The 13,098-nt window shown below is 35.7% G+C and overlaps 1 protein-coding gene across 1 annotated transcript in view; it reads left to right on the top strand.

The window, feature by feature from the left end:
* Cdh9 (cadherin 9) overlaps positions 1-13,098 on the top strand; it is an 83,249-nt gene that overhangs the window by 56,869 nt on the left and 13,282 nt on the right. The window contains exons 5-6 of the mRNA XM_052159684.1: positions 1,553-1,740; positions 2,690-2,943. Coding sequence (XP_052015644.1) covers positions 1,553-1,740; positions 2,690-2,943 — 442 coding nt within the window. The remainder of the gene's footprint in view (positions 1-1,552; positions 1,741-2,689; positions 2,944-13,098) is intronic.

The following is a 13,098-nucleotide window of genomic DNA, read 5'->3' as shown; positions in this document are numbered from 1 at the left end:
GGGTGGAAGAAAACAAGACAACAAAGTTCTTTCGCAACTTAATGTTTCCTAGCAGGTGATGAGTAAGAACACTTTGTAAACAGCTATCTCCACAGTCTTCCAACCACACTGGGTGGGGATGTGGGCGCAAAAGTCTGCCTGTTTATATTCAGAGTCTACACTGTTCACAACTCTTAGCTAATTTATAAACAACATCAGAAGCCTTTATTTAATGGATTTTAAAACACAGATTGGATGTTTATCATCTCTGAAAACAGGATCTATATTTAAAGCAATGTATGTGGGTTAAATTGGCAGCATTTTAATATCCTTTTGGTTTACTTTAAAAGTCATGAAAACTTGATGATGATAATATCTTATTAATATTGAAGTCACTTAATATGTAACAAGATGTTAACTTTTAGTGTTATTTAATTTCCCGAATCAGTTAAAGATCAGTTCATTTCTTCTAGTTGTCATCTAAACTTTCCATTCAGATTCTCAAAATATAAACTAAGTGTATACCTGGATGAATTACCACACTAATGTTCTGTTATGCATTAGGATACTAACAGAAGATCTGTGTTCATTATAATAGTGAATAAGTGCTGAGGACAGGACAGTGAACTAAGCAGACTATAACTATAATGACATATGAATTAATTAATATCAAAATTTTTCTTATTTTACTGACCAAGAGTTTACAGTAAAGTTTGGGAAGTCCCACAGTGAACTTGAAACCTGCCATTTCTAACCATAGAAATCATTGGTAAAAGATTAGACTTTGAAGTAAGAGAGACTGTGCTTTGTATTACCATTTTCACAACTCAGCAAGATAATTTCCTTTGGCCTATCAACTAAAAATAATTTACCTGAGTTGCTTCTTTGAAAGGTCTAAATAGGCCACTACAGAAAACCCTTGGATTTATAAAATGCAAGCACCCACTTTTAAATATATTTCTTTAATTATTTTAAATTTTCATATTTGCCCATTGATAGTTTGTAAATGAGAAGAACAAATTGTAATGTATGTCTAAATTTGCATTAAACAAGGAAAATATGCTACTTAAAGACATTAAAATTAAAATATATGAGCAGAAACAACTTTAGCAAAGACGTTACTGCTTGAAATTCTAGAACTAAGAATAAAAGAGTGAAGGTACAATATTTCAAATAATGTAAACTTCTTTATTTGAAAAATCCCTCTCTGACTCTTTTTTTTTAAATGTGGATAAAATGTGTGATTAAAGTATCAAAAATCATGGTCAAGTAACAAGCAATTGGTTATCATGATTGTTAACCTGATGGTTTACATTCTTATAGCAGGCTTTTGTGTGTTCTTCAAGTAACATTGGACATTCTTTTAATCTTTCTGGAAGATTATCTCCATGTACAAACCAAGAAAGCTCACCTTCTGTACATTATTTTTCCATTCCACAAATTATAACTTTTAACAGCATACAATTCAATTTGATGTAAATGTCTCTCAATTTAAATCACTTTACGAAGAGAAAAATAGAAAAATTGTGTCATACTAAGTTGAAAGTGAAGAAATCTGTGATTTACTTTGCAGGCACTTATCAATTTAATTCTCTGGAGTCTGCACCTCTTGGAACTCATCTCGGAAGGATAAAAGCCCATGACCCCGACATGGGGGAGAATGCCGAACTGGAATACAGCATTTCAGAAGGAGAAGGATCAGACATGTTTGATGTGATCACTGACAAAGATACACAGGAAGGAATCATAACTGTCAAGCAGGTATCTCTTGCCTTTCTTTCTAGTTTCTCAAGTGCTCTTTATTCTGGCTTTTCAGCAGAGAGAAAAATAAATCTGGATCTACTTTTCATCATCTTCTATGTGCTGTCCATCAACCATAGGAAGTTGGAAAAGTGATTTCCTTTCAAATAAGTGATATGTTGTCACTGAGAGTTATGCCACTGCTTCTGCTCAAATGACTGTGCATGTAATAGACAAGAATCAGACTCATAGAAAACTCAAGAGTGCTCATTTTGTATTTCTCCACAGTATAAACAATAAACACTGATCTAGCACTGATATGGTGTACATTTTTCAAACCTTTTGTTATAAATGTGATTGTCTATGTAAAATAAATGAAAAAAAAGATGAACACCTAAGAGCTAGAATTGACCTTGATACCTTGTCCCTGAGGATTAGAACCAAAGTATCAGAGGGCACTACGTAAGATGTTCTTGTTTGCATGCATTTTCTTAATTTTTAATTGAACGTTTGAGAATGATGTGCAAAAAGATGAAGACCAATACATCTAACATTCATTATTTTTATGTTTCACTACTTTATGCATTTTTTGATAAATACTCAAGTGGAAGAAATATAAAACTTATTCTAGATATATGTTTTAATCAGACTTCTGATTTTAATAATGTTTAGCTTAAATAATGCTGCTATTTAATCAGTATTGATTTAGATAATATTTCATTTAACTATGCCTAGAAAAATTGAAGTGAATTACCAAATGGCTGTCAGTTTATTATGCATTCCAGGATAGTTATCTGGTATAAGTATAAAGCAAATGCACTAGTCTGTTGTTCAAAATGATTAAGACATAATTAGCATAGTTACTTAGCCATACTTGATATTAAATTTTAAAAGATTATTAAATATTCATATTGTCAACGATTACTGTCTTCAGATGTATCTTAACATTTCTTACTTTCTTTAAACTCAGAATTTAGATTTTGAAAAGAAAATGTTGTACACTTTAAGAGTGGATGCAAGTAATACCCACCCTGATCCTCGATTCTTACACCTTGGACCTTTCAAAGACTCAGCCATGGTTAAGATATCTGTGGAAGATGTAGATGAGCCCCCTGTGTTCAGTAAGCTCTCTTACCTGATGGAAGTGGATGAAGATGTGAAGGAGGGGAGTATCATAGGACAAGTCACAGCATATGACCCAGATTCCATGAACAACATAATAAAGTAAGTCCCTGAAAAGCATGTATCCACTTGTGTAAACATTCAATCCATTTTAAGACTTATGCAAAAACCTGAGTCATATAATTATGCATGGTGAATCACAGCAATAAATACATCCTTAAGATCCAACTTCAGATCACCTCTGCTCTCTTCTGATTGTTCCAAGAATTAGACACCATGTGAGTCTTATGACTACATAAAGTAAATGCTATTATGACACTTTACTAAGAGTAATAATGCTAAAACACTGAGCATTTAAGTAATTTCTCTATAGCAGAAAAACTAGTATCTAAAAATTGAGACAGGATTTCAATTCCAGACTCAGCCACAAATTCTAATCTCTCAACTGTTAAGGTTTATTGCCTCTATGTCTTAAAGTTTAAATTTAAATTATTTAATAAATACATTTAAAAGCACAAGAGATTCAGTAAACAGCTAAGTATCTGATGATTTATACTAAGATATGTACAACAAATATACATAAATAAATATCTGGAACAGAAACTTTGTAGTAAATTCTTTACATATATATATATATATATATATATATATATTACATATATATATATGCTGTTAACTTAGATAATAAAATACTAGATATCAAAATGTTGATGGGTAGCTTTATTAATTATGTTCACATATCCACAGAAAATGTTCCTAAAAAGACATATGAAACAACAGAGTAAAAATTATTATCAGTTAGTAAGGCATACTATTTTCCAAAGGTGATCAGTTGATTCACCATTTAAGAAAGTAGTGCTTCTGAAATGTAAATATTTTTGTAAGCTTTCCATTAAGAAATATATAAAGAGATTTGTTTCAGTCTCTGTGAGTTCATATGTGCCTTGCTTTGTTAATTCTGAGGGCCTTTTTCTACTGGCCTCTCTCTGATCTCTCTCCTTTCTGAGTGTTACATATATTTTTTAAGGATTAGAAATATTTAAAAATTAGTGCTATTCATTCCATTACTTCATGATGATTATTAGACAATTTTATCATCTATAGATGCTTTGTCTAAAATTAAATGTTAACAAGTTTTTCTTCTGATTCAAGTCCTTAACGGTTTTACCCCTATAGAGTTGGTTTCAAATAATTGTTAAACTCTTTGACATTTGAGATGGTATTTCCATTTTCTATAATAATCAAGCAATTAAAATTGTATGGTTTCAAAATAGTTTCAATAACTATCAATTCCAAATATCAGTAGACTCTAAACAGTATAACAATGATTCCAAAAAAACGTCAGCCAAGTAAAAATCAAAAATACCCATCATCAATGTCATTTTTGAACATACAGAGAGAGGGGTGAGGAGCATTCTTGCATGTGCATGTTAGCTTATACATTCACATACATGCATGTGAAAAGCAGGGGCTGATGTCATGTGTCTTACTTCTCAATCTGTTTCCCTCTCATTTTTGAGATGGTATTCCTCATTGAATATGGATTTTGTCAATTTGTGTAGACAAAATGTTCAGCAAATCATTTGGATCATACACTTTCCCCAACCCTCATAGTACTGAATTTATAGCTGTGTGACTGCCGTTTAGTTTGATAGTAGTGATTGAATTCTAGTCATTATTTTTGCCCTATAAACACTTCATGAGCCTAAGCCATGTTATAGATATTTGGCTTAATTTTTACATATTTAACACATATTGGTAATGTATCTAGCATAAGGTGTCATGTTAAATATATTTTTACACGTGAAAGGTTTTTAAAACTTTATCTTAAAAGTTCTTCTCTTAAGCCATATTATATATGATATTTAAAAAATATTTACTATGATTTAAATTACTAAGATTTAAAAAAGTAAATATGTAAATATATTTGTCATATAATTGAGCTAATGATTTATATAGGGGGATGATGGGGATAGGTATGTGTGGGATGATATAGAAAATATGGGACATACAGAGACATACATACAATACTTTTTATACTGAAATTACTTATTCATTCATTTATATTTTAGTGTATGTGAATTTAGCATGTGTATCATTCAGGATCCTTGAGAGGAACATAAGTGACAATATATATTATATATATGGGATTATACAACACACATATATGCATACATATATACATACATACATACATACATACATACTTACATACTAGATTTAGTTAAGAAGCTTACAAGCTGTGGATTAGCTAAGCCAATAATTGTTTCTTTTTAGGAATGTTCACATATCCATTTACAGGTGTTTGGGGGCGGTTGGTAGAGGGAGGAGCTGCCTGGCCTGGAGAGGGTAGTGGCTGGCAGAGCATAGAGTAGGACTCTGGTGCCACTTTAAATTCTGAAGGTCTCTGGATCTTCTAACTCTCTAACTGAACTGAAATGCTGATGATAACTTCTAAAAAGTTCTTGCTCTTTCTGAGTAAAAGGCTGCTGGTTTAGGCAAGTGACACCTGTAGCCTAACAAGGGAGGACTAAGCAATGTGGCCTTTGTTCTCTCCCTGCAGGAAATGCTAGGCTCTAATGTCCAGCCTGCTAGGCAGAAGATAAAGGGACACTGAAAAGTGATTATACTGTTTATTAATAAGTTTATTACTAAGTAAAAGTTTCCTACGAAAGCTATCTAAGGGAAAAACAGAAAGATCCTAAGTGGGGAAAGAAAAAAATTCTTCTCTAACCAGGGAAAGGGACAAAAATTTCTAGGCAGGAAAAGGAAAAGAAAATTCTGTCTTCCTCTTTTTGTCCTCAGTACTTATACATCATTCAGAATATATAATAACATAATAACACCTTAAATGTTCATTACAAATTCACAAAAAAATAAACCATAAATTTAAATAGAAGTTTACAACGGAGAATGTGTACAGGCATATCTATTAGAATTAATTATCTGGCTAAACATCCATCATCTGTCTCTGTGCCACAGAATCACTGAAAGAAAACCATAACTAAGTTATTAGTGAAGTTTTGTATAGAGGAACTCAGTTAATATTTTATCTTCTTTCCTAACACCTATAATAAATTGTTAGTTCACTTTTTATGACCTTTGGTTAATTGTCTTACAACCTCTTGGTATGTGCTCTGAGTAGGAGAAAGTTTGGTTACTATCTTACAGCATTAACTGGTGACACATGGGAAATGGCAGAGTTCTCATTGCAGTTTTGCCTATCAGAAAGGATCTGAGAGTAGTCCAACTATAAGAAAGCTTAATAATCACTGCTACAATTTTAGGAATTCTTATAAAATCATCATTAGGATTTAAGAAGCCATCTATTTGTCTATATAGCATCACGACAAGACAATACATCTTTGTAGATCTGCAGATATCTGGTCAAAAGGGGTAAGCTAATATATAGTGATTGTTATGTATGTTTAATAAAAATAGGAAAAGCATATTAATTGCAGGAATATTTCCCAAAATAAATTCTCCTTGGCCTTGCCTATGAAAGTGAATCTGTCGCGGTTTATAATTATAATCTGAAGCACACTTTCTCAAGAAGATCAACTGCTAATTATTAGCTTGCCCTATTAGATCTTCTGACATCCATTAATTATTCACTCAAATAGTCTATATGTCTCATCTGGTCTTTAGTATGAATGGGAATCCCCAAGAAGTAGGCTCTAATGTCAGTGAAGGAACAGACGACAGCTAAAAGTGAGGGAAAACAGAGAAAGAAAGAAGAATGAGGTAGAGGGGAGAGAGATCTGTGAGGAAGAGAGGAGAGGGAGAGAAAAGGGGGGCAGGTTCAGATACTGGAGGAGATGGGGAAGAAATACAGAGGGTCAGAAATTTGAAAGGAGAGGTGTAGCAGTGGGGGAGGGGGAACTGGAGTGAGTCACTAGAAATTCCCAGATGCCAGGGACCCAAGAGGTTCCCAGGATCTAATAGGGAGGACAATAGCCAAATTACCTAGCTAAGGGGAGAGAGACAACCTGTAGAGACCATATCTAGTGGATAAGCATGGACCCCAGTTGAAGGATGGGGCTACAACCCACCTCAAAAATATTAATCCAGAATTCCTCCTGTCAAAAGGAAGTACAGGGACAAATTGTGGAGCAGGAAAGTACAACCACAGACTGCCCCACCTAGGGACCCATCTCATATACAAATACCTAACTCACACACTTTTGGTGATGCCAAGAAGTGCTTGTTGACAGGAGCGTGGTATTTCTGTTCCTGCGATGTTCTGCCAGAGCATGACCAGTAGAGATGCAGATGCTTGCAGCTAAACATTGGACTGAGCATGGGGACCACAATGGAGGAGTTAGGCCAAGAACTGAAAGAACTGAAGTGGTTTGCAACTGCATAGGAAGAAGAACAATAACAATCAACCAGACCCCCAAACCTCCCAGGGACTAAACTACTAACCAAAGAGTACACGTGAAGGGATCCATGGCTGCAGTTGTAGTAGAGGATGACCTTATCTGGCATCAATGGGAGGGAAGCTCTTTGGTCCTGACCTAAGGTAGAGGAATGCTAGGACACTGAGGCAGTAATGGATGAGTGGGTAGGGGAGCACCCTTATAGAAGCAGGGGAAAAGGGGGGGGAGGGGGTTTGTAGATGGAAAACTGGGAAGGGGGATAATATTTGAAATGTAAATAAATAAAATAACCAATTAAAAACAAAGTCGGATATCCCTGAAAAGGAAATGCTAGATATCCCCTGTTTTAGTGTTGATGAAGGGAGGACTTTAAGTCTTGGGGGATTGCAAATTTAGAATAGGTACACTGTGAAAAACTTAATCCTCCAAAACAGGGAGGCCCAGAAGACATGCTCTTCAGTAATTCTATAAGACAGAAAATGAGAAAAGGGATAACAATGTATTAGAAGAGGTTTTTTGCTTGTTTGTTTTTGTCACTCATTTCCTTGCTACAGACCTTAGAGACTTAGAAGCTCTTTCCCAGTTAGATGAATTAAATGTAATGTGTTTAATGCATGCCCCTGTAACCTGTCAAAACTCTCTCATGTGCCTGTAGCTGGGTCACATGGCAGTACTTAATTGCCAAAGGCAAAATGATCATAGCTATTGTAATGCATAGCATAGGCAAACAAATATTCTTAAGGATCCAAAATGAGCAGCACAGTTTTGGAGGTTTTTATGGGGACGTGACTCCTATGGCCCTTTGCTACTGGTTAATTAATCGCTATGTTTTCAGGCATGAAATAAATAAGACGCCCACAACATTTTACTTGATTTGCAAAACCTGAATCATTCACAAGCAAATGACAGAAAGTTTATATTGGATCATGGACAAACAGGAAACTCAACAGTGTTAACTAATTTCAGTGTAAGCCAATTTGAAGACCCAGAATCTCTTGACTGAAATGATGGTCAGGTTTCCCTGAGGAAGGATCTTGATAAAATACCTCAGAGTTTTACTGATAGCCTTTCTCCAGTCCTCCTCCAAAGGAACCTATAGACTTTCTCAAAGATAACTATACCCTGGGAAAAAGGAAACAATCAGACTTTGTAACATCTATTGAACCTTGATTCTGAATTGATGCTGATTTCTGGAGACCACCAAGAAACAATAAGACCCCTTTCCCCACTTATAGTAGAGGCTTATTGGGTTAAGATAATAGAGTTTAATGTGAAATCTGATTCACAGTAGGTCCAGTGTGTCTGTAATCAAATCTTGTAGTTATATCCTCAGCCTTAGAATATGTAATTGAGATAGATATACTTGGAAGATGGTAGAATTCCCATATTGGTTCCTGACTTACACATTGTCACATAATACATTTGGAAAAGTTAAAGGAAGCTTTTACAGTTGTCTCTGCCATTTAAAATAATAAATCAAAAACAATCAAATCCTTGAAGGAATAGTAAAAAAAAAATCAGTGTTCTCATCAAGGTCTTAGAAGATGTAGGACTGGTGGTTCTCACAACACCATCTACTTACTCTCCTGCATGGTCAGTTCAGAAGACATATTGACCATAGAGAATGACTCTAAGAAACTCAATAAATCAGTGACTCTAGTTGAAGTTTAATTTCTGATATACTATATACGATAAACAGCTATTGATTTAGAAAATTTTGCTCCTTAGTTCCTGTATATAAAGACCATCAGAATCAGTTTACTTTCAGTTGAAAGGCCAGCAAAATACCTTTACAGTTTTACCTCAAGCATATATTAACTAATCAGCCATGTAACATACATTGTTTGGAGGGGTCTTGATGATCAGTTTCTTTTAAAAATATCACATTATTCCACTGGATTGATGGTATTGTGCTAGTTAACCAAGTGAACAGGAGTTAACAACAACTTTCAAGTTTTTGGTAACACATATGCCTATCAGAGGATGGGTAAAAAATCCAACACAATTCAAGAATTTTCTTTTTATTTTTATTGAAAATACATTCTTGTCTTGTAGCATGATGCAACCTGACCACAGTTTCCCCTCCTTCTACTTCTCCTAACTCCCCCTAACACCTCCACTCTCCCTCAGTTCTACTCCTCCTTTATTTCCTCTTCAGAAAAGAGCAAGCCTCCATGAAACAATAGCCCAAAAGAACAAAACATTCTGAGATTTTGATCATGAACTAAGTATTGTCTGACCAATCAAGACATAAAGTAGGTTGTGTACATTTGCAATCTAGTATAAAATGAAAATGATGGATCACTTGTCTCCTTGTACTAAGCTCAAATCCAAATGGATCAAGGACCTACACATAAAGCCAGACACTCTGAAGCTAATAGAAAAGAAACTGGGGAAGACCCTTGAGGACATCGGTACAGGGAGAAAGTTTCTGAACAGAACACCAATAGCTTATGCTCTAAGAGCAAGAATTGACAAATGGGACCTCATAAGGTTACAGAGTTTCTGTAAGGCAAAGGACACCATCAAGAGGACAGATCGGCAACCAACAAATTGGGAAAAGATCTTCACCAATCCTACATCAGATAGAGGGCTAATATCCAAGATATATAAAGAACTCAAGAAGTTAGACTCCAGAAAACCGAACAACACTATTAAAAAATGGGGTACAGAGTTAAACAAAGAATTCTCACCTGAAGAACTTCGGATGGCAGAGAAGCATCTTAAAAAATGCTCAACTTCATTAGTCATTAGGGAAATGCAAATCAAAACAACCCTAAGATTTCATCTTACACCAGTCAGAATGGCTAAGATTAAAAATTCAGGAGACAGCAGGTGTTGGAGAGGTTGTGGAGAAAGAGGAACAATCCTCCACTGCTGGTGGGGTTGCAAATTGGTACAACCACTCTGGAAATCAGTCTAGTGGTTCCTCCGAAAACTGGGCACCTCACTTCCAGAAGATCCTGCTATACCACTCCTGGGCATATACCCAGAGGATTCCCCACCATGTAATAAGGATACATGCTCTACTATGTTCATAGCAGCCCTATTTATAATTGCCAGATGCTGGAAAGAACCCAGGTATCCCTCAACAGAAGAGTAGATGCAAAAAATGTGGTATATCTACACAATGGAGTACTATTCAGCCATTAGAAACAATGAATTTATGAAATTCTTAGGCAAATGGATGGAGTTAGAGAACATCATACTAAGTGAGGTAACCCAGACTCAAAAGGTGAATCATGGTATGCACTCACTAATAAATGGTTATTAACCTAGAAAACTGGAATACCCAAAACATAATCCACACATCAAATGAGGTACAAGAAGAAAGGAGGAGTGGCCCCTGGTTCTGGAAAGACTCAGTGAAACAGTATTCGGCAAAACCAGAACAGGGAAGCGGGAAGGGGTGGGTGGGAGGGCAGGGGAACAGAAGGGGGCTTACGGGACTTTCGGGGAGTGGGGGGGCTAGAAAAGAGGAAATCATTTGAAATGTAAATAAATTATATCGAATTGAAAAAAAAAAGAAAGAGTATACTTTAAGTATTTGGTTATGCCTGCTCTGAATATGACTATATAAGGGTCTTTCTAATATTTCACTGTAAAAGATTGCCTGATATAACTACATACTTATGACACCAAAAAAAAAAATGAAAATGATATACACATAAGCAGTTTCAGAAGGCACAAGGAAGTTACATGAAGAAATTGCCCAAGTGTCTATGGTTTTAACTCCCATGACAATAGTGTCTGCTGCCAAAGCATGCACTCATAGCTTCATGGGATATGTCCTCTGATCTGTTGACTAAAGAAGTGAAGCATAAGGCCATCCATAAGTAGATAACTGTAGCCCTTTTCTGAAAAAGATAATAAAAAGACACAAAAGAGAGGAAATTTTCACAATGGGCAAAACTGGCAATACACATGGTTATAAATTTTGTGTGAATGGAGAAATGCCCAGATGTTTGATTGTTCATAATCCATGGGCTATAGCCAATGTAGTTACTGGGTGGACAGGTATTTGGAAAGAGCATGACTAGGAAATTGATGAGAATGAGTAAGAAGTATATGGATAGATTTTTCCAAAAAGTGGAAAGATGTGAAGATGCTTAGGTCTATGTAATTGTTTAGCAAAAACTAACATTAGCAGAGGAGGAATTCAAAATAAGCTAATTGAGATGGCCTGTTTTGTGGACAGTCAACATTTTCATGAACTCTTTTATATTCCTGCGACCTACAAAGATGCTTATATAAACAAAAGCATATGCATATTCATATATATCCATATCTCTATCTATCTATCTATCTATCTATCTATCCTCTATCTATATTCTACTAAATTTAGGATTCATATTCTTTTTATTGTTGTTGCTATTGTTTTGTTTTGTTTTAATGCCAGTTATCCTGTCATGTTTGTTTCTATCCTAAGTCTCTGGGCTTGGCTCTAGCATGTGTGTCCTGGCCACGTCACTATCAAGGGTGGGCTTCTTCTCATAGCATGGGTCTCAAGCTGGACTAGTTATTAATTGAATACTCCATACAATTTCCGTGCCAAATCTACGGAAGATTTCCAAGGCTTAGCCTTGTCTTGGAGAGGGATTCTGAGAAAGGGGTGTCTGGCACCAAAAAGAACAACTCAAAGTCAAATCGTGTGTCCAAGCTGACCTATGTCCTGCTTGAAACAGCTTTTCCAGTCTGCTTATATGTTCTGCTTCCTCTCTGGAGATTTTCTGCTTCTATTTTGCTTGCTTGTCATTCTGAGAATGCTCTCTGTCCATGTCCTGCTTGTTTGTGTCATTTCTTCAACCAGTTCTCTCTTTTTAATCCTAAAACTATTCTCAGGATAGCGCATCTCCTGCAGGACACTGGTCTTTTATTTTCCATATCGATCTAGTCATTTACTTGATGTTTCCTTTTGGTTATCTTACGAATCAGCGTCCCTGGACCCCATGAATTCATAGGAGTCAGCAAGCACATATTTCTTTTAACATTGCAAAGGAATTCAGGGTTCTGGCTGCCTTTGTTAAGTACACAAGATAAACTCGTTGGGTAGGACACTGCCCTGAAAATACCATTTCCACTACACTAGAGCCAAACCTTAGTCTGCTCTAGGCTGGTGCTGAACTCAGAAATCCATCAGCCTTTGTAAGCATAAACAAAAAACTTATCAGGATGGGATCTACAATCACCACTCCCTAAATCTCTTTACCTCCTTCTTTAGTAATTATCTGACATGGTGACCCTGGCAGTTGCTTCTGTTCCTTTAGGCTCTTGAAGCCCCTCATATAACTCATATTGCATCCTTATTTTTTTGCATAGTTGAGAAATTATATTTTAAAACTCGTGCATTTAGAGCTCTTTCCTCTTTCCCATAGTCTTAAGGCCTGTCCTGAAGGTCCTAGTGCTTACCTTTTGCTGAGACACAGCCACATACTAGACTTTTGGATTCCTGTTTCTTCTAATTATCATGGAGTCATTAACCTTAACAGGGAGAAATTACACAGCATTAAGAAATTAGGGAAATGACCCCCTTCACAATAGCCACAAACAGTATAAAGTATCTTGGGTGACTCTTACCAAATATGTGAAAAATCTGTATGACAAGAACTTTAAGACTCTGAAAAAGGAAATGGAAGAAGACCTCAAAAAATGGGAAAACCTCCCATGTTCATGGATCGGTAGAATCAATATAGTTAAAATGGCCATTTTGCCAAAAGCAATCTACAGATTCAATGCAATACCCATCAAAATCCCAACTCAATTCTTCACAGAGTTAGAAAGAGCAATTATCAAATTCATCTGGAACAACAAAAAACCCAGGATAGCTAAAACTATTCTCAGCAACAAAAGAAAATCTGGGGGAATCAGTATCCCTGAC

Source organism: Apodemus sylvaticus, chromosome 16, assembly GCF_947179515.1.
Source record: "Apodemus sylvaticus chromosome 16, mApoSyl1.1, whole genome shotgun sequence".
NCBI lineage: Eukaryota > Metazoa > Chordata > Mammalia > Rodentia > Muridae > Apodemus > Apodemus sylvaticus.
The sequence above is the reverse complement of the archived record's forward strand: the minus strand, read 5'-3'. Positions and strand labels throughout refer to the sequence as shown.